At 48.2% G+C, this 22,106-nt stretch overlaps 1 protein-coding gene across 1 annotated transcript in view; it reads left to right on the forward strand.

Annotated features, from left to right (window-relative positions):
- The window catches only part of Clcn6 (chloride voltage-gated channel 6), a 45,338-nt gene extending 26,671 nt beyond the window's left edge, over positions 1–18,667 (forward strand). The window contains exons 14-23 of the mRNA XM_045150768.1: positions 3,161–3,287; positions 3,491–3,644; positions 3,787–3,946; positions 4,032–4,138; positions 6,972–7,158; positions 10,833–10,990; positions 11,157–11,313; positions 13,419–13,526; positions 13,627–13,752; positions 15,988–18,667. Coding sequence (XP_045006703.1) covers positions 3,161–3,287; positions 3,491–3,644; positions 3,787–3,946; positions 4,032–4,138; positions 6,972–7,158; positions 10,833–10,990; positions 11,157–11,313; positions 13,419–13,526; positions 13,627–13,752; positions 15,988–16,068 — 1,365 coding nt within the window. The 3' untranslated portion in view covers positions 16,069–18,667. The remainder of the gene's footprint in view (positions 1–3,160; positions 3,288–3,490; positions 3,645–3,786; positions 3,947–4,031; positions 4,139–6,971; positions 7,159–10,832; positions 10,991–11,156; positions 11,314–13,418; positions 13,527–13,626; positions 13,753–15,987) is intronic.
- The last annotated feature ends 3,439 nt before the right edge of the window (positions 18,668–22,106 follow it).

Here is a 22,106-nt window from a genome sequence, read left to right on the forward strand (position 1 = left end):
GCACTTACTCTACTGAGAGTATGTTGGTCCACTCTGATGGTCTGAAAGGCAGCATGTGCTCTGGGCTTTGGGTGGAAGCTACAGAGCTTTCTCTGCACAGTGTCTTTTTTTAATTTTGTTTTTCAAGGTAGGGTCTCACACTAGTCCAGGCCAACTTGAAATTTACAATGTAGTCTCAGGGTGGCCTCAAACTCATGGTGATCTTCCTACCTCTGCCATCGGGTGCTAGGATTAAAGGCATGCACTACTATGCCTGGCTTTTACAGTGTCTTCCTGTTGCTCCTTAGTAGATACCTGAAATTCTCAGAGGTCGTCGGTATCCCTTGTCTGGGAGGGCAGCCTCTTCAGAGTCTCCAGGAAACAGTCCACTAAGTCCTAGGATGTCTTAGATGAGATGACCAACTGTAGCTCATAGGCCCTGATGGCTCTTGAAACCATCTGTTTGTCTAGCCCTTAGGCTAAGGAACACTTTCAGATGGTTTGGACACAAATACTGTGTGTGGCTGGCAGAGTCTAAGATGATTCCATCTTCTTATGGAAGAACGTCATGTATACTCACTTCTGTTTATTCTCAAGACCACTTCATGCAGGCAACCAAAATTTTCAAAGTGTATTCTGTTATGGGACACAAATCATTCTGTGCTCAAGTGGGCTAAACTGAAAACAAAACAAATTCAAAAAAAATTTTTTTAAGTTGGTAAACCTAAAGTTAAGTAGCTTTCATTAATACAGGGCTTCCTGGGGCTTGTAATATTCTCATAAGTGTTAAGCATGTCTGGCATGTTTACCTTGTGCCAGACTGTTTTCCAGGCCATTCATAGGCCAAATCTCATTTTTTCCTTTTTTGTTTTTTATTAAGTATATTTATTGGGCTGGAGAGATGGCTTATCGGTTAGGCACTTGTCTGGAAAGCCAAAGAACTCACGTTTGATTCCCCAGGACCCATGTCAGCCAGATGCACAAGGTGGTGCATGAGTCTGGAGTTAATTTGCAGCACCTGGAGGCCCTGGCACGTCCATTATCCCCCTTCTCTGTCTCTCTCAAATAAATAAAATCCAAAAATATTTTTTTTTAAATGTGTGTGTGTGTGTGTGTGTGTGTGTGTGTGTATTTTTTTTTTTTTTTTTTTTGCAGAGAATAGAGAGAGAGAGAATGGGTGCACCAAGGCCTCTTGCTGTTGCAAACGAACTCCAGGTGCCTGCACCACTTTGAGCATTTGGCTTGATATGGGTACTGGGGAATCAAATCCAGGCTGTCAGCTGTACAAGGAAGTGCCTAACTGCTAAGCCATCTCTCAGCTCCTATTCCTTTTTTTTTTTTTTTTCTTTTGGTTTTTTGAGGTAGGGTCTTCAGGCTGACCTGGAATTCACTGTGTAGTCTCAGGGTGGCCTCGAACTCACAGTGATCCTCCTACCTCTGCCTCCAAGTGCTGGGATTAAAGGTGTGCACCATGCCTGGCTTCCCTATTCCTTTTGTTTGTTTGTTTTTTCAAGGTAGAGTTTCCCTCTAGATCAGGCTGACCTGGAATTCACTATGTAGTCTCAGGGTGGCCTCAAATTCACAGTGATCCTCCTACCTCTGCCTCCCGAGTGCTGGGATTAAAGGCGACGCCACCACTCCCAGCTCTCTATTCCTTTTTTAAAGATTGCTTTATTCATCTAGTGTGTGTGTGTGTGTGTGTGTGTGTGTGGAGGTGCATGTGTGGAGGTAAGAAGATGTGCTCCATTTTTTTTGAGACAGAGTCTCTTGCCACTGCAGATGAGTCTGGTCACACGGGTCCTATAGTATTGAACCCAGGCTGATAGGCTTTACAAGCAAGCACCTTTAACTGTTGAGCCATCTGCTTAGCCACCTCATTTATTACTTCTGCCATGTTGGCTGGCAATATTATCCCCACTTTACAGATAAGAAAACAGGCAGAGCTGGAGACATGGCTTAGCAGTTAAGGCACTTGCCTTAGAAGCCTATGGATCCAGGTTCGATTCTCCAGGTCCCATGTAAGCCAAATATACAAGTTGGCACATGCATCTGGAGGTCATTTCTAGTGGCTAGGGGCTCTGCCCATTCTTTCTCTTTGTCTCTAATAAATAAATGAATAAATAAGTAAAACAGGCAAAGTCAAGTCTTGACCAAGATCCCTAGACTGGTGACATGTAAATGAGTGAAGATAATGTTCCATTGTGTCAATGAGGAAATGGAAATTTCCAAAATGAAAGATTTCTCTAGATCATCAGGGAGTGGCAGAGTTAAATTCAAAGCCAGATATCTGACCAGGTTTCCAAGAAGTGCTTCTTGATGTAGCGGACCACAGGACTTTTCTCAGACAGCCCTCAAGACTGGTGTTCCTCCTGACATGATCTTAGAAACCCTGCTTGGTGCCTCTCCATGTGCACTGTGCTGCTCCTGTGCTCCGTGCCTGCTGGATTTCTGTGAGGTTCTGCCACCAGGGGCGTTGTTCTGCCTGCTAGGGCGGTATGCATGCCTAGGGCTGTTAGAATGCACACAGCTTTATCTGGAGTCCACTCCAGAACCCATATCCTTCATCTTTCTCACATGGACAGCAATGGTGTGAAGCCTGGCCTCTGAACTTCAGGAGCAAACCACACACCAGTGCCTTGTCCCACAGAGATTCAGGTGGCACAGAATCTCATCTGCTCACACCTGGTGGTAACAATGTGGTAGCACACATGTTTAATCCCAGCACTCAGGAATCTTCTGTAGGAGTTGTGAGTTCAAGGCCAGCCTGGGCTACAAAGTGAGTTTCAGGTCAGCTTGGGCTAGAGTGAGACCCTGCTTAAAAAGAAAAAAGAGGGCTGGAGAGATGGCTTAGCGGTTAAGCGCTTGCCTGTGAAGCCTAAGGACCATGGTTTGAGGCTCGGTTCCCCAGGTCCCACGTTAGCCAGATGCACAAGGGGGCGCACGCATCTGGAGTTCGTTTGCAGAGGCTGGAAGCCCTGGCGCGCCCATTCTCTCTCCCTCTATCTGTCTTTCTCTCTGTGTCTGTTGCTCTCAAATAAATAAATAAATAAAATTTTTAAAAAAAGAAAAAAGAAAAAAAAAAAACCTTTCCACCTGGCTGGAGACAAGCCATTTGAAGAGCATGTACCCCAGTCAGGAGTTCTTCTATCTACTTCCTCATTCCTTTTCTTCCTTTTCTTAGGTCACATCAGAAGATGTGAACTCAAGTATCAAGTTGTTTTTTTGTCCCAATGATACCTACAATGACATGGCCACACTCTTCTTCAATCCTCAGGAGTCTGCCATCCTTCAGCTTTTCCATCAAGATGGTAAGTGTCCATGCCTGTTGCATGCACCCCTGGGGTAGGGGTTGGCTCTCACTCAAACAGGCTTGCCCTTCATTCTGAGCCAGAACCCAACCCAGGCCAAAGAGGCTGGTTTCTGCTTCTGGTGTTCAGTGGTGACTGGGTTGGGGTGTGGGTTCCCCATCAGGCACCTGGTGGAGGGACTCAAGTCTGTTCTTGCTTTGCAGGCACCTTCAGCCCCATCACCTTGGCCTTGTTCTTCATCCTCTATTTCCTGCTTGCGTGTTGGACTTATGGCATTTCTGTTCCCAGTGGCCTTTTTGTGCCTTCTCTGCTGTGTGGGGCTGCTTTTGGACGTTTAGTTGCCAATGTCCTGAAGAGGTACAATGTCATAGTGTTTGAGTGTGTGTGCACACATGTGCATGTGGGTATAAGTGACTGATCTGTAGATCCTCCGTGCATCCCTCCACCCTCATACCAACACTGTGACTCTAAGCCATGTTCTTGGTTTCTTTTCTACCAGCTACATTGGACTGAGCCACATCTATTCGGGGACCTTTGCCCTGATTGGTGCCGCTGCTTTCTTGGGTGGCATTGTGCGGATGACTATCAGTCTCACAGTCATCCTGATAGAGTCTACCAATGAGATCACTTACGGCCTTCCCATCATGATCACTCTGATGGTGAGTACGCCCCTCCCACTTGCTCTAAACTCATCCCCTGCTTCACCCAAAGGGCCTGTTTTCATGTCTCTGCTTTGTGTTTCAGGTGGCCAAGTGGACAGGGGACTTTTTCAATAAGGGCATTTATGATATCCATGTGGGCCTGCGAGGTGTGCCACTTCTGGAGTGGGAGACAGAGGTGGAAATGGACAAGTAAGTCCCTGATTTCTCTTGTGTCCTCATCCCAGAATTCCTAAGCTCCAGGCCCTAGGGAGCATTCACCCTGGGCAAGAAACCATAACTCACATTGCTCAGGCTGGAAGAAGGAAGCACAGGTGACCCAGCATGTTTGGAAATGTTGAGCTTCTTGAGGTGCCTGGGAGCTTTGGTGGCAGGACGGAAACAGCTCATGGCTGAGGAAGGCAGAAGTGCCTCAACGCCATTGACTCCTATAGCATCTGGCTAAGAAAGAAGTGAGGTGCCTGGAACAAGACTGTGACGTGATGGGCTGTTCTCACTGACCCTTGCCAATGACACCAACCCACTATGTACCCAACCAGTGTCACACTGTCAGCAGTGATCATCCTGAGCATAATAGTTTGAGAGTCTCCTGTTGTTCCACAGGTGTTTTGGGCCTCCTGTCTGGATATTAGGCAAGGCTTATGGACTGATACAGGTAGCAGCCCTTTTCTGTAGTGGCCACATAGCAAATACTTTCAGCTTTTTGAGTGTCACAGCCTCTCAGCTCTACTGTTATTACAGAGAAACAGCCATAAGAGGTGTGTAGATGAGGAAGCAGGGCTGGATTGGATCTATGGGCTATGGTTTGCTGTTCTTAGCAGTTTCCTTCTCGCTGCTGGGATAAAACACCTGACCAGAAGCAGCTTATGGAAGGAAAAGGTTTATTTCAGCTACAGTTTTTTTAAAAAACAGGGTTGTTTTTTTTTTCAATATATTACCCAAGTTACACTGTTGATTCTTGAATGTTGTCAGATTTTTAAACATATTTTATTTTTATTTATTTATTTGACAGAAAGAGGGAAAGAGACAGAGTGAGCATGCCAAGGCTTGCAGCCACTGCAAACAAACTCCAGATGCGTGCACCCCCTTTGCATCTAGATAATGTGGGTCCTGGGGAATTGAACCTGGTTCCTTTGGCTTTGCAGGCAAATGCCTTAACCACTAAGCCATCCCTCCTGTCCATTTTTTTAAAATCTGCTTTTATTTATTTATTTGAGAGAGAAAGAGGTAGAGAGTAAGAGAGAGAATGGGCGCACCAGGGCCTACAGCCACTGCAGACAAACTCCAGATGCATGCGCCCCCTTCTACAACTGGCTTACATGGGCCCTGGAGAATGGAACCAGGATCCTTTGGCTTTGCAGGCAAGTGCCTTAACCACTAAGCCATCTCTCCAGCCCTCCCCCCCCCTTTTTTTTGGTTTTTCGAGGTAGGGTTTCACTCTAGCTCAGGCTGACCTGGAATTCACTATATAGTCTTAGTGTGGCCTCAAACTCACAGCCATCCTCCTACCTTTGCCTCCCTAGTGCTGGGATTAAAGTCATGCACCCCCCGCCTGGCCCAGTTTTTGTTCTTTTTAAACTTTTATTTATATGTGTGTGTGTGTGTGTGTGTGTGTGTGTGTGTGTGTGTGCGCGCGCGAGCGCGCGCGCGTGCATGTCAGGGTCGTCTAACTGCTGCAAAAATATGCCATATATATTCACCACTTTTTACATCTGGCTTTACGTAAGTGCTAGGGAATTGAACCTGGTCCAACAAGTGCCTTTAACTGTTAATCCATCTCCCCAGCCCCAATTTATAGTTTGGAGGGGAAGGATTATTTGTTTGTTTGTTTGTTCTTGGTAGGATCTTACTTTAGCCAAGGCTGACCTGGAATTCACTATGTAGTCTCAAGCTGGCCTCAAACTCATAGCAATCCTCCTACCTCTGCCTCTTGAGTTCTGGGATTAAAGGCATGTATCACCAGGCTCAACAACTTTTTAGATTTAGGTTTTTGTTTTCTTATCTGATTTTTTGAGAGAGAAAGAGGAAGAGAGAGACACACAGAGAATAGGTGCACCAAGGCCTGTCTGGCTGCTGCAGACATTTGTATCATCTTGTGTACCTAGCCTTACCTGGGTCCTTAGGCTTTGCAGGCCAGTACCTTAACCACTGGGCCATCTCATATCTCTCAGCTCTGATTCAGGTTTGCTTTTCTCCTTTCTCTTCTCCCTCTCCCTCTCTACTCCCCCTCCTCCCCTCCCCTTCTTTTCTTTTCTTTTTTTCCAGGTAGACTCTCACTCTAGCCCAGGCTGACCTGGAATTCACTATGTAGTCTTGGGGTGGCCTCGAACTCACAGTGATCCTTCTGCCTCTGCCTCCAGATGCTGGGATTAAAGGCGTGCACCACCATGCCTGGCAGAGGGGAAGTTCTGTCATGGCAGGGAAAGCATGCCAGGATCAGTCATCAGGGGTGTCCCGTCTCCATAGCAGCAAAGAGGAAGTAGTCTCAGTCCTGGGCTTTGACTGGGCTATATTGCCTCAAAGCCCACCCCCAGTAATGCTCCTCCTTCAGCAAGGCGTCCCCTCCCAAAGGCCCCAGAACCTTCCCAAATTACTGCCAACTGGGGACCAAGTAGTCAAAACATCATGAGCCTATGGGGGACATTTCATTAGAACTACCACACCATCCCTGTCTAAACAAGGACCCAAAGATTGATTCCAGGATAATTAGCAATTAGTAGTGATGCATAATATGTTTCATGAGATGCCCAGGAGGAGCTGGCTAGCATGAGAAAGCCAGTGGAGAGAGCACAGTGAAAAAAGCAAAGGCTCTCAGCATGATAAGGTGGGGAACAGTGTAGCTGGCCTGGGAACAGTGTGTGAAGGAAGTAGAAACAGAAAATGCACTGGGTTTGAGGGGCTGCTGTGGATAGTTCAGGAGACAGGCCAGGTGGTCATGCAGTAATAGAGAAGCAGCACCCCTGCTCCATCACAGCTTGTCCTCGGGCCAGCGGGCTCTCTCTGACTGGATGGCTTCCCTCTGCAGGCTGAGAGCCAGTGATATCATGGAGCCCAACCTGACCTACGTCTACCCACACACCCGCATTCAGTCTCTGGTCAGCATCCTGCGTACCACTGTCCACCATGCCTTCCCAGTGGTCACAGAAAACCGGGGCAATGAGAAGGAGTTCATGAAGGGCAACCAGCTCATCAGCAACAACATCAAGTTCAAGGTAAAGAAAATGGCTTAGGCTGAGGAGATGGTTCAGCAGTTGTTACAGTCAGGTTCGCATTGGTGGTAGATATCACCCAACCAAGAGCAGCTTGTGGGGAAAAAAGAGGTTTATTTTGGCTTACAGGCTTGAATGGGAAGCTCCATGATGTCAGGGAAAATGATGGCATGATCAGAGGGTGGACATTACCCCCTGGCCAAGATCACATAGACAACAGTGTCAAACACTGGCAAGGGGAAACCAGCTATAAAACCCATAAGCCTGCCCCCAGCAATCCTCTGCCTCTAGGAGGCTTTAATTTCCACTTGCCATCAGCTGGGGAGAATAGCATTCAGAATACCTAAGTTTATGAGGGACACCTGAATCAAATCATCACATTCCACCCCTGTTCCCCATAAACTGACATCTATACATGATATAAAATACAGTGCATTCAGTATGACTTTTGAGTCCCCAGAGTTTTTTTATCACTCCTAATGATATTCAAACATCCCCATAGTCTAAGGTCTTTTATTTATTTATTTGTCTGTTTTTGGTTTTCCAAGGTAGGGTCTCACTCTAGCCCAGGCTGACCTGGAATTCACTATGGAGTCTCAGGGTGGCCTTGAACTCACAGTGATCCTCCTACCGCTGCCTCCCAGGTGCTGGGATTAGAGGTGTGTGCTACCATGCCTGGCTTTTAAGGTCTTTTAATTGAGCCACAGAACAACAAAAAAAAATCCCCCCCAGAAACCCATAATGGCACAGAATAAACACTCAACTGAAAAAGATGGCATTGGGCATAGCAAAGAAATATGCAACCATAATACAAGATTTAACCAGGGCAAACATCAAACTCTGTAGCTTCAAGTCCAACTGTAGCCAATGGCAAGTCTTCAAGTCCGATAATTCTAACCCGCATCAAGTCTCTGGAGTTCCAATTCTGCCCTTACAGCTAGGCTACTCACAGTCCTGGAAAACTTCATCTGGGGTCAGCAGCTCTCCTTGGCAGCTATCTCATGGTCCCTGCATCTCCACTGGGTCTCCACTGCAATCCATGGTTGACCCTCACAGCCCCGTGGGGTCTCCATGCAGGCTTCCAGCAAACCTGCTTTACACTGCCCATGGCCATTTCCAAAACACAAGACCATGTTGCAAACTCAATGACCCTCTCTTTCCTGCATTTCTTATACTCCACAATACCAGGTAGGGTGCCAGTTTGTTAATCCAGGGAGGAATAAAACAGACTTTGAAGAACAGGGCACTCCTTGAGCACTCAGCCCTTTCAAAAGAGTCTACATTCTTCCTGCTGCCCAAGTGCAGGTCAACTGGCCCAATCTCAAAGATTATAAGCTCTCAAGTGCATCTGAACAGGCAGCAGTTCACCCAAAGATTTTCATTCTTTCTGTGCTATATCCCTCTGCTCACACCAGTCCATTTCTACACAAAGCAACCCTGCATAAATTCTCAGGACATGGATATAACAGCAAGCATCTTACACAAACTGCTTCTAGCCTAGTCCAAGCAAAGCTCTTTCTCGCCCTCCTCATAAGCCAAACATCACAGTCCATAGTTCTTACTGCATTTAGGCCTTTCAGCTCTGACTAGAATAGTCCATCAAGCACTGTAAGGCATCTCTTAGGCCAAGGTTTTAAATCCTTCCATATTTCATCTTGAAAATCAGCTCCAAAACGCCAAAGCCACACAGGTGTCAGGCAGCAATGCCACTCTTGGTATCAACATTACTGTTGCAGTCAGGTTTGCATTGCTGATAGAAATCACCCAACCAAGAACAGGTTGGTTGTGGGGGGGAAAAAAGAGGTTTATTTTGGCTCACAGGCTCACGGGGGAAGCTCCATGATAGCAGGGAAAACGGTGGCATGAGCAGAAGGTGAACATCACGCCTGGCCAACATCAGGTGTACAACAGGAACAGGAGAGTGTGCCAAACACTGGCAAGGGGAAACCAGCTATAAAACTCATAAGCCCGCCCCCAACAATACTCTGTCTCCAGGAGGCTTTAATTTCCAATTGCCATCAGCTGGGAAGACTAGCATTCAGAACACCTATGCTTATGGGGGCACCTGAATCAAACCACACAGTGGTTAAAGGCACTTGTTACCAAAGACTGCCATCCAGAGTTTGATTCCCCAATGCCCATGTAAAACCAAATCACAGAATGCCACAAGCATTTGCAGTTTGTTGCCAGTGCAGGAGGCCCTGGCATGCCCATGCTTGTTCTTCCTCCTTCCTTCTCTTCCCAACCCCCTTTGCAAATAAATATATAAAAATGGCTAGAAAGGAGATGCCAATGGGAAAGGCCAGCAGCTCCCAAGACTGCTACTCCTGAGCTGGGGCAGACTCTGTTGGCTCTTGGGAAAACATGCCATGACCTCATTATGTGTGACAGAGTGAATCTTACATCTGGTTGCAGGTCTTTTAAAGTCAGCAGACTTTTTTATTAATCACTTGCTGTGTGCAAGCCATCAGGAAAGGTTCTAGGGCTGTCAACAGAAATGGTCTCTGGCCTGTTAAAAAGCAGTGAAGGCTCAGACAGAAGGATTGCTGTGAGTCTGAGCCAAGCCTGGGCTCCACAGCAAGAGCCTGTCTTAAATTACCTGGGAGACTTAGGAGTGGCAGGACGGCTGCAGAGGTGGGCCTGGAGCTCTGAGCACACAGGTGCTAGGCCTCAAATCCCCTTGGGGTCCCTGGATGAATAGGTTCTGACTACTCTCTGGCTCCCAACTCGCAGTCTGGGAGGTTCAGCCTGTTGTCTTCCCTGAGCTGTGTGCTGATCCCTTGGCTTTGGTATCTTTGGATAGGTCAGACTTTTATAGTCCCACCAAGACAGAACAGGACATGAAAGAAGGATTGTTTCCTCTGGAGAACTGAGGTGCACCTCCAAATGAAAGGAGTAGGGATGCTGGGCCAGCAGGGTGTATTAGACATTTTAGCATCCCTGTGATAAAATGTGTGACATAAAAAGGTGACATAGACAACTTAAAGGAGAAAGGATTTATTTCACTCTGGGTTTCAGACTTGCCTGTCCATCATGGCAGGGAAGGTGTGGTAGGACACAGGTAGAGAGGAAACAGAAAACAATACTGGACGAAGGCACGGCAAGGTACACATCCCCCACCCAAGTAGAAGATCTGTTTCTTCCAGTTAGGCACCACCTCCTACTTTTCACCATCTCTCAATAATCGCCTTCATGTGAATCCATCAAAGAAGTAAGTTCTCAGGATCTAGTCATCTTTGGAAACACCCCCACAGACAGACCCGGAGGTATGCTTCACTCATCCAACCAGATTGACGGCAGGATTAGCCAACCCACAGTGGCTGGGGCGAGCTCGGTGGTAGAGCTCTGACCTAGCATGTGTGAGGCTTTGGGTTCACGTTTAATCACTAACACCACAGAAACACCTTTCATCCCAGTACTGGGGAGGCAGAGGTAGGATTACCATGAATTTAAGACCAGTCTGGGACTACAAAGTCGGTATCAGATGAGACCCTACCTTGAAGAAACAAACAAACAAGAAACAAAGATTTATGAAAAAACCGCAGGGTCCATAACCAAGTCCAAGGATTCTGACTGGCCCCCTGCGAGTGGCTTGCAGTCCTCCAGGGTCATGCCCAGCACAGCCACCTGCAGGCGCCCTGTAGAAGCCTGTCATCATCCTCACTCCCTGTCCCCAGAAATCCAGCATCCTGACCCGGGCTGGAGAGCAGCGCAGACGGAGCCAATCCATGAAGTCCTACCCGTCCAGCGAGCTGCGCAACATGTGTGATGAGCACGTGGCTTCTGAGGAGCCAGCCGAGAAGGAGGACCTGCTGCAGCAGATGCTGGAGAGGAGGTGAGGAGCTAGGCCAGCTGCTGCAGCCTCCACACGGGGCCACCCTGTATGCAGCGGGTGGTAGGTAGTTCCCACACTTGCTGGGAATGGGGAGGGCATCAGAACACAGGCGAAAAAGCCACCTTGCTGAGGGTATACTATGCAGCGTCTGGTTTTTGTGTAACAGATACACTCCCTACCCCAACCTATACCCTGACCAGTCCCCAAGTGAAGATTGGACCATGGAGGAGCGCTTCCGCCCGCTGACCTTCCACGGCCTCATCCTTCGCTCTCAGCTTGTTACCCTGCTTGTCCGAGGAGTTTGTTATTCTGAAAGTCAGTCCGTAAGTCTCCTTGCCTGGGGGTGCTGGAAGGCGGGAGGGTGGTAGGAGAGAGGGGTAGTTCCGATGTTTGTGTGTCCACAGGCTGCTGGCAGTCTTCATGAACAGCCTCTGCTGTGTTGGGGTCTCCCCAGGTGACATGAGGGGTAGAGGACAAGTTCTCTGCAGTCATTCTTTGCTTAGCCTCTGCCTCTCTTGTCTAATATTATGCTGTTGGCCCATGGGCTTTTATTAATACTGTGGATGTTTGTTTATCTGTTTATTTTAAATATTAATTATTTGAGAGAGGGGGGGCTAGGGAGAGGGAGGTAAGGAAGGAGGCAGATAGAGAATGGCACTCCAGGGCCTCTAGCCACTGCAAATGAACTCCACATGTATGTGCCACCTTGTGCGCCTGGCTTATGTGGGTACTGGGGAATTGAACCTGGGTCCTTAGGCTTCGCAGACAAAGGCCTTAGCCACTAAGACATCTCTCCAGACCTGGATGTTTATTTTTTGAGCCCAGGCTGGCCTTGAACTTGCAATGTTTCTAAGGATTGCCTTGAACTCTGATCCTCTGCCTGGGATTATAGGCATGCAACACCACACCTGGCTTTAGTACTGTGTTATTTTAATTTCTGGGATAAGTGGATTTTCTAAGTCTAAGCACCCTTCTTCCTTCCAGGTCCACTGTAGCTCTCTCTTCTCTTGCATATGGTTGTTGTCCCTGTGGTACCCTAGGCCACACCTAAAACTCTATTTTCAGCAGGAACCTGAGCAGATCACCCTAAGACCTGGTTTCCTGGGTGGGTCCTGCTGGGGGAACACTGAGTCCCTCTGGTCTGACAGGCTTGCAGAAAGCAGGGTTAGAAAAGGCTCCAGGTAGAGTATGGGTGAGGACCAGCCTAGCTGGAGGAAGTAAAGGTAGATATGTAGCCCAGGGGCAAGAGTAGGCAGGGTGACATGGGCTGGGTCATGGAGCCCCTGGTCTAGTCCAGCCTGGTAAGTGCAGGGATTCAGGACTGCCCAGTATGTGGCAGACCATTGCAGGGGGTCTAGCTATGAGTCAGGTTGGGGTGCCAGAGTGAATTAGGAGACCAGGATCTCACTTGGGGAGAACTGTGGCCAGTGTATGTGGCTACTGTACCCACCCTGTGAGCCTTTGTACTGGCCCACCTACCTTGTGACAGCAACAGTGAGAACTGGGGGACAGTCCAAGAGCCAGAATATAGGGGTAGCTGCAGAACTCCTGTGATACTGTCCTGTGGCTACAACATCAAAATGCCATCAACCTGGTAACTTGAAACAAGGTCTTTCATACTTCAAGGCCAGAAGTAGAACACAGGGCCAGTGGAGCTGGGCTTTGTAAAGGTGCTCGGAGAGGGTCCTCCAAACCTCTTCCTAGTCATGCATGGCTGAAGCACCTAGAGTCACTTGGTTGCAGTTTTCCCCTGTTGTCACATGGTTCTGTCTGTATAACCACTCCTCGTTTAGTAAGGATGCCTCATGTACCCAGGATGACCTTGTCTTGAGTACTTGTACAGAAACCCTGCTTCCAGTAAGGGCACTTCATGATCTCATTAAGTACTAGGGCTTTCAACTTGGTTATGTCTTTTTTTTTTTTATTTAAATCATAGTGTGTTCATGTATGTTTGATATGCCTAGGTGAGTGTAGGCAGGCACATGCCATGATGTCAGGTCACCTTCCACCTTGTTTGAGGTAGAGTCTCTTGTTCACTACTTGGTATACCAGACTAGCTGGCCTGCGAGCTTCAGGATTGTCCTGTCTCCTCCTCTCTTGTTGTAGGAGTGCTGGCATTGCAGGCATGTGCTACCACAGCCAGCATTTAAATGGACTCTGAACTTGGTTCTCATGCTTGTATGGCAAGCACGCTACTTGACTAGCTGTGTCTTTGGGGGACATAACCCCATGAACAGTTTTCTTAGTTGGAATGACTCACTTTTGGACCAGGTGTCCTCCTTCTGCACCTGCTGCAGGCTCTTCTCTGTCACCTCCTGCTGAGCAGGTGCCTGGCTGATAGATGGACATAAAAGGGTAGGGGCTTGAAGTGTGGCCCTACTGGCTCCTGCTGCTTGTTGCAAGGACACTGTCTTGTTTGTGATTGCAGAGTGCCAGCCAGCCACGCCTTTCCTATGCTGAGATGGCTGAGGACTACCCGCGGTACCCTGACATACATGACCTGGACCTCACCCTGCTCAACCCCCGGATGATCGTGGTAAGGAGTGCTGTGGGGGGGGGGTCGCCACATGTACAGTGCAGCTGCTCCTACCATGTTCCACCCAGGCTGTCAGTGACTCTTGCCATCTCTTCTGTAGGATGTCACCCCATATATGAACCCTTCGCCATTCACCGTCTCCCCTAACACCCATGTCTCCCAAGTTTTCAACCTGTTCAGAACCATGGGCCTGCGCCACTTGCCTGTGGTGAATGCAGTAGGAGAGGTGAGTTGGGGAGTCTGACACATTGGCCAGCAGGTGGCGTTTGCATGCTGTCTCTCAACCCCATGGGGTTTCTCTTCTCTCATCTGTGTATGCCACCATACCATGCCATGAAATCACTGTTTATAGTGGGTTTCAGCTCATTCTATAGGAAATGACTCTCCACAACAGAACGTGCATGTCTGGTGGGTGTTGTCTGTAGGTGTGTTAGGCAGACATTCTGTCATTGAGCTCCAAGCAATGTCCCTGCCTCTGTGGTTTGGTTATCTTGGTGTCCAGTGTCATCCTCTCTCTCTTTTTTTTTTTAATGTTGATTTATTTGAGAGAGAGAGACAGAAAGGGCCACACCAGGGCCTCTGGCCACTGCAGATGAACTCCAGACGCATACACCATCTTGTACAGATGGCTTATGTGGGTATTGGAGAATTAAACCTGAGTCCTCAGGTTTCACAGGCAAGTGCCTTAACCACTAAGCCATCTCTCCAGCTCCTCTGTCCTTTTTGTTGGGCATTTGTTTCACTTCCCTTTTGAAGGCTTTTAGGGTATGTCATAAAAAAACAGCCACCTAGGAAATGGTGCCTCTTTAAAGGCACAGGATCTGTCTTGGCCTGATAACAGCACTACTTTTCTATCTTCCTCTCTTTCCTCGCTCATCCGTGATTCCTGTTTTCTTTCCCTCTGGCATGGTACTCCCTGTGTAGCCCAGGCTGGTCTTTAACTTGAGGCAGCTCTTTTGCCTCAGCCTCCTAAGTTCTGGCATTACAGGTTTGTGTTACTAGGTTTAGCATGTGCCCCATTTAAGACAAGATGTTTGGGGCTGGAGAGATGGCTTAGCGGTTAAGGTGTTTGCCTGCAAAGCCAAAGGACCTCGGTTCAAATCCCTAGGACCCACATAAGCCAGATGCACAAGGTGGCGCATGTATCTGGAGTTCATTTGCAGTAGCTGGAGGCCCTGGTGTACCCATTCACTCCCTCCCACTCTCTGTCTCTCTCTCTCAAATAAATAGATAAATAAAAATTTTTTAAAAAGGATGTTCCAGGTCTGGAGAGATGGCTTAGCAGTTAAGGCGCTTGCCTGTGAAGCGTAAGGACCTATGTTCGACTCTCCAGATCCCACATAAGCCAGATGCACAAAGGTGAGGCAAGCACAAGGTCACACATGCCCACTAGGAGGCACAAACATCTGTAGCCTGATTTTAGTGGCTGAGGCCCTGGCATGAAAATTTTCTCTCTCTCTCTCTCAAAATAAAGTAAAATAAACAGACAGGATGTTCCAGGCCCAAGAGTGCAGCTCAATGATAGAGCATGTACTTAGCATTCATTTACTTACAAACAAATACATGAAATCAGTTCAGTTGGGCATGGTGACTCATACCTGTAATCGTAGCACACAAGAAGCCTGGGCTACATGGTGAGACACTATTCTTCCAAACCAAAACCAGCAAGAAGCATGTTAGGAGAAGGCAGGTGGCTTCTTTGGGGAGGTGTTTCCCCATCTGTCCCCAGCCTCTCCTGTTGCCCTGCTTCACTTGGGTCAATGCTAGCTGGCCCAGCTGAAGTGCTTTTTTTGTTGTTTTGTTGTTTTGTTTTTTGAGGTAGGGTCTTGCTCTAAGGCTGACCTGTAATTCACTTTGTAGTCTCAGGATGGGGTCAAACTCACAGCGATCCTCCTACCTCTGCCTCCCAAGTGCTGGGATTAACGGCTTGTGCCACCATGTCCAGCCAACTTCATGTCCCTGGGTGGGCTCAAACCACCACCAACTTTTTGGTAAACAGCCAAACACACTTAACTGATTGCACCACAGAGACATTGAAACCCTTTTTGTAGGTACATTTGTCTCCTGGCCTCCAGATCATGAATCCTAATTCTTGTCTAGGGTCAGGAAGCCAGTGAAATGAGTGTGCTTGCCTTATCCTGACCCAACTCTGTTTATTTTTGGGCAAGCAGAAAGAATGAGAAAAAGAAAGAGGGGAAATGGGTGGTTAGAGCCTATCACTGCAAATGAACTGCAGATATATACATACATCACTGTGTGTATCTGGTTTTACATGGGTACTGGGGATTTGAACCCAGGTCTTCAGGCTTTGCAAGCAAGTGCCTTTAACAGCTGAGCTATCTGTCCACCCTTTCCCCCCCATAATTCTGTCTCTTTCTACACCCTGTTACACACTCCCAAGGCTTTTCTTATACACGGTCCTTGACTGCGCAGGTGACTTGGGTATTTTCTTCTTGCCTAGATCGTGGGGATCATTACGCGGCACAACCTGACATATGAGTTCCTGCAGGCCCGGCTGAGGCAGCACTACCAGACCCTCTGATGGCCCAGCAGCCTTCTGCCACTGCCAGCCCACTCTCCCGGAGCTGTCCCTGCAAGTGGCTCACTCACTTGCCGGCCCCACAGCTGGCACAAAGGCTCTCAGTCACCCATGCACTCAGAAAGCCTGGAGTCACAGACTGCTTGGCTGACCAGAGGCCCCGGGTGGTGTTGAACTGAAAGTTGGGGCTTTGCTAACTTCCTCAACAAGTATCCTCTGTTTCCTGCTCCCCTGACCCCTGCCATCCATTATTGATTGGCACAGATTCCTGAAAGAGCCAGGGCCAGAGGTAAAGTCAGGCTGGGTACCTGGGGGACACTTGGAGCAGTTTTCTGCCCCCCTGTGGCTTTCCTGGAGAGCCTGATTATTGCCTTAACTGTTCTGGGAGAGACTTGCGCTGAGACAGCACTGGGAATGCCATTTGCAAATCAGATCATTTCTAAGTTTAGGAATTGGGCACTGAAAGGATTACCCAAGTACAGGGAGGCCTTCCTCTAGGGGTCCTGTTCTTTGCAGTGCTGGGGAGTGAAACCATGCAGGCCCTCTCAGCATCTCTGGTCCATCTGCTCAAGGGAGATGTCTGTTTTCCAGGAGCAAATATGTGTTCTGGATCTCTCCCCACACTCAGAGCTCCTTAGAATCACCACTACCCAGGAGCACAAAGTATTGAAATCCCACTAACAGCCTGTGGACCACAGCCTATTGAAAGTCACAGTGACATCTCCCTTCACTTTGAAGTTTTCCGCAATCTTCATGTGTGAACTAAACCTGGTCTCCCAGGAGTGCGTCTTCCCCATTCATTCCTGGTCCTTAACTTCCATAACTTGCTAGACTTTCTAAGGTTTCATTTCTGTCTTCCTGGTGGTCTCATTCCCAAAGTTAACCAAAAGTGGGGAACCTAATCAGAACCACTTCTGTGTGCGCCAGGGACTGGGATGGCTCTGTCATTTGTCAAGGAGCCGTGTGAGCCAGAGCCACTCAGGCACATGTTACGAGAAAGCAGGTAACTCTTTGAAGGAGGCTTTTTCCCTTCACGCTCACCACTCCCTGCTGCCCACTCAAACCCTCCTCCTGAGGGCTCACAGCCTCCACAGAGACTGCCGGGCTGGGATGTAAGGAGATACTCTTGTCTGCATCATGGAAGGAACATGTCTGCACACGTGTACACATGCCTGCCTGATCTTTCATGACTTCGTTCTCTCCTGGCTGCTGGTCCCCTAAGTAGGCGCCACAGTGAACATCCGGGCAGGGGCATTTGCACTTCCTTTCTCCAGCCTAGTGTCCCTATGGCAGCTGTTCTTTGGGACACAAGATGGAGTGAGTTTATTCACATTCAATGTTTTTTAAACCATGGGACTCCATATGGCATGTCTTCCTGGGTGTGGAGTACTCCTGGCTGGGCTGGGCAGGGTCTTGTGTTCAGTACGTTCTAGTGATGGGGGCCGTCTTAGATCTTTTCCAGCAATTGTGGCCCATGGCCCTGTCTATTGTCCCTATTATGTTATCTTTTTGACCAGAACAACCTTGGCTTATACACTTTGTAGCTTTGGGAGATGCACCTGACCTGTGAATGAGGAGTGATAGATAACACCCAATAGTGAGTTTTGAAAATCATAACCCTTCGAAACAGGGTCATTTAATGGCAGTGTTCAGAGCCTGCCATATTGTTTCTTCTTTTTCTCAAGAAGGAAACCAGTTGCTCAGTTCAAGAGAAAGGTGTGTCACTTGCCATAGAAGCTGCGTCCTGCTTCCTGCCCTCACAGGTGGGCAGAGCACCTTGACTTTGAGGGCATGGCTCCGCAGCCACCTTTGTGGTTGGTAGGGATTTGTCCCTCCTGTGCCTGTGTTTAAGTCACCATCAGTTTAAGTTCAGAATAGACATAGAGTGCAGATGCCCCCTCCCCACCCCCACTCCAGGGAAGACCCAAGCCCAGGTGGCTCCTAGGGTACATTTGCTTCTGCCTGTACCTGTCATTTCCAGAAAAGCCCAAAGACAGCTTCTGTAGTCATGACCGGTAACTGTAAACCTCCGCTCTTACCACCAATTGCTGTTGATTGGAAGCTACCAGCCCTGTGGTCCCCAGTGCTGTGGCACCGCAGCAGACAATTCCATGGAGGGCGTCTGGGCTTGGTCAGATGGCTTCTTGTGTTTCTTCTCCAGCTTGGCATTTTATGGCTTACTGGATGAGGTGATCCAGGAGTGGGGGAAACACGCAAGTCCCCAGTGGGAATTGTGTACTTGTACTTAATAGTTCCAGCTGGGATTGACATTGACCCAGAAAGCCATGTCACTGTCCTGATGCAGAAGTGCACACTGACAGCCCTGATGACACCACGACTTCCGGAGAGGCCAGCTTGGCCTGCTGGGCTGGCTGTGTTGACGTGCAGTACTGCCCTTGGCTCCTGTGGACCCTGCCCTTTCCACAGCCGCAGCTCCGTCCTTCCGTTTGCACTGTTTGTTTATACAGTAACATTAGCTAATCCCACTGTGTATATAAATGGTATTTTTTTTAATTTTCAAATTCTATTTTTATTTGAACTTTGGAAGTTGGAAGTTCTCATGGTAACCCTGACATGTGGGAATAAAATGTCTGCGCCTGTCTCCTTTGGCCTCTGTCTCCATGTGCTCGTTTCTCTCTAGGGTGCTTGGCTTTTATTTTGCTCCTTTCAAGCAAGTGCCTTTCACTGCTGAGCCATCTCCTCAGCCCTTTACTCCTTGTGTTTTTTTACCCCCAGAAAATCTGCTGGAGGTAGTCATTTTTTTTAAAGATACTTTATTTTTATTTATTTATTTGACAAAGAAAGAGGAGGAGAGAGAGAGAGAGAATGGGCACACCAGGACCTCCAGCCACTGCAAACAAACTCCAGACGTGTGCATCCTCTTGTGCATCTGGCTAACGTGGGTCCTAGGGAATTGAACTTGGGTCCTTTGGCTTTGTAGGCAAATGCCTGAATTGCTAGGCCATTCCTCCAGCCTCCCCCCCCCCCCTTGTTTTTGAAACAGGATCTCATGTAGCCTAGGCTGGTCTCGAGCTTGCTAAGTAGCTAAAGATGACCTTGAACTCTCCATCCTCCTGTCTCTACCTGCCAAGTGCTAAGATTACAGGCATGCACCACCACACCCAGCTCGGTGTCTTATGGCCGCACAGCCCCGCCGTTTGCCCCGAAGGCCTGTTTGTAGTGACTCTCACCTGCCTGTGTCATCCACTGTCTTTGTGAAACAGAGCCTAGGTCTGCTGCCAGCGTTCTTTCTCTTGTCCAGTGGGCACTGGTCCTTCCGGTTTACTGACCTTTTTCTCCTGCAGAATGTTCCCCTTCCTGCTGACTTCTGATTTCCAGACCAACTTAGGGTTCCTTTCAAGTTCCTCAGTGCTCATTTGTGGACTTTGTCCCCAGCAGCCCCCTGGCATCCAGCCAGGAGAGACGCAGTCCATGCTGCGTCTGCAGACGTGGAGACCTCGTGGCTGGCTCTGTCCATGCCCTCTGCCCTTACTCTTTCTCCATTTCCTTGCTTTCTGTCTTGCAGGAAGTGTGACTTTCTCCTCTCTGCGCAACTGAGCTGCCTTTCCCCGGTAGGAGGAACAGTCAAGCTCCCGCACTATTTTCAATTTCCTCCAGGTCCCAGGGGCACTTCCTACCTTGTGTGCTTATCTCTTTGTGTCACTTGCACTTAGAACACTCATTATGACGACTCTTAGGGAGAGTCCTTGGATTTCCACTTCCCTCTCAACATATGGAACTCTGAGGTGCCAGACTGGTCTGGGATTTTGTTATTGTTGTTTGGTTGGTTGGTTGGTTGGTTGGTTGGTTGGTTGGTTGGTTGGTTGTTTTTCAAGCTAGGGTCTCACTCTAGCCCAGGTTGGCCTAGAATTCACTATGGAGTCTTCTCAGGCTGGCCTCAAACTCAAGTGATCCTCCTACCTCTGCCTCCCCAGTGCTGGGATTAAAGGCGTGCGCCACCACAGCCGGCTTTTCCCTGTGTGTTTTACCTTTGTTCCTTTCTCTCTCTGCCTCTTGGCTTCTTTTTTTATGGTTTGCATTATCGTATGTTAATTAGCAGGGGCTGGGAAGATGACTCACTGGCCAAAGATGCTTGTTGGCAAAGCAGGGTTGACCAGGGTTTGAATCCCCAGTACTCACATAAAGCCAGATGCACAAAATGGCACATGTGTCAAACTCGTTTGCAACAGCCAGAGGCTCTGGCACACTCATTCATTTCCTCTCTCAAATCATATTTTAGTATATACAGGTATATATTATGTGTAATAATAAGTTCCATTATGACGTTTTCGTCCCTGTATACAAGGCACTTCATCCTATTCGGAGCTCCCCATTACCCTCTCATCCCACTCCCTTTCTAGTCCCTGTTCTACTTCCATGGATAATGCTTTTATGAGTCAGAGTCTCACTCTAGCCAGCTGACCTGGAACTCACTCCGTAGCCCAGGCTGGCTTTACACTCATGGTGATCCTCCTACCTCAGCCTTCCCAGTGCTGATATTAAAGGTATTTGCCACCATGCCCGGCTCTCTATTTTTAAAAGTACATTTTTATGGGACTGGAGAGATGGCTTACTAGTTAAGGCACTTTCCTGTGGAACTAAGGATCCAGGTTGGATTTCCCAGTATCCAAATAAGCCAGATGCACATGGTGACACGGGCATCTGGAGTTCATTCACAGTGACTAGAGGCCCTGGCACACCCATTCTCTATCTGCCCCCTCCCTCAAATAAAAGAAAAATATTTTTTATTATTTATTTGCAAGAAGAGATAATGTGTGCACCATGGCCTCTCGCCACTGCAAATTAACTCCAGATGTGTATACCACTTTGTGCATCTGGCTTTACATGGGTACTGGGAAATTGAACCTAAGCTATTAGACTTTGCAAGCAAGTGCTTTTAACCACTGAGTCATCTCCATCCCCACCCCTCTTTTTTTATTTAAAAGATTTTATTTTTATTTATTATTAGAGACAGAGAGAAGGAGAGAGAATGGGCATGCCAGGGCCTCTAGCTACTGCAAATGAACTCCAGACGCATGTGCCCCCACGAGCATCTGTCTTACGTGGGACCTAGAGAGTTGAGCTGGAGTCTTTAGGCTTCACAGGTGTGCTCCTTAACCGCTAAGCCATCTCTCCAGCCCCCACCCCCCTTTTTAATGACCTAGTGAGTTTCATTAAGGTTGCTTACAGGGGTATGGGCATCTTGCCAATGGTAACACCACTGAAGAGAGAGTTTCTTCCTCCCAGTCAACCATTGTGTCTAGATCCTTAGGGAGGGATGGTGCCTTTTGAGTACCCCTGGCCCATGAAAGGAGGTTGATGAGCCCAACATTGTGCAGATCTTACACAGGTAATCACAGCTGCTGTGAGTTCATGAGTCCAACAGCCATGTCATGCTAAGAAGTCAGCGCTTCGTACCACTCCCCGTCTGGCTTTTGCATTCTTTCTGCTCCTGCAGAGTTTCTGTGCCTTGATGGAATGATACAGATGTCCCACTTAGTGCCGAGCACTTAGTCACTTACGCTTAGCACTGTGGCCAATTATGACTCTGACCAAAGCTTTCTGCCCTCCTGCTTTGAAGTCCAAATGAGCATTTTGATTGGATGTGGTTAGTTTTCCACCACCTCAACCCCTTATCTGGTCCTCCTCTGCCCTCCTCAAGGACACCCAGATACTTGGTTTCCTCTTCTCATTTCTGTACAACTTGGCCCACAATTCTGCAGTGCTGACTGAGGGAGTGCTCAAGGGTGTCTCCTTCAGGCGCCTATAGTCTAGGCACACAGGCACGCAGACGCAGCAACTCATGTACTTAACGGAAGGTGCCGTGAGGGGTTGGGGATTTAGTTCAATGGTAGAGCACTTGTCTAGAGTTCAGTCTCGGTACTGCAGGGGTGAGGGGAGAGGTGCCATGAAGAGACTTTTAAAAAATTTACCAGTGGTTATTTTTATTTTATTTATTTATTTGAGAGAGAGAGAGTATGTGTGGCTTCTAGCCACTGCAAACAGAATTCCACATGCATGGGCTACTTTGTGCATCTGGC

Source organism: Jaculus jaculus, chromosome 5 (genome assembly GCF_020740685.1).
Source record: "Jaculus jaculus isolate mJacJac1 chromosome 5, mJacJac1.mat.Y.cur, whole genome shotgun sequence".
NCBI classification, from domain to species: Eukaryota; Metazoa; Chordata; class Mammalia; order Rodentia; family Dipodidae; genus Jaculus; species Jaculus jaculus.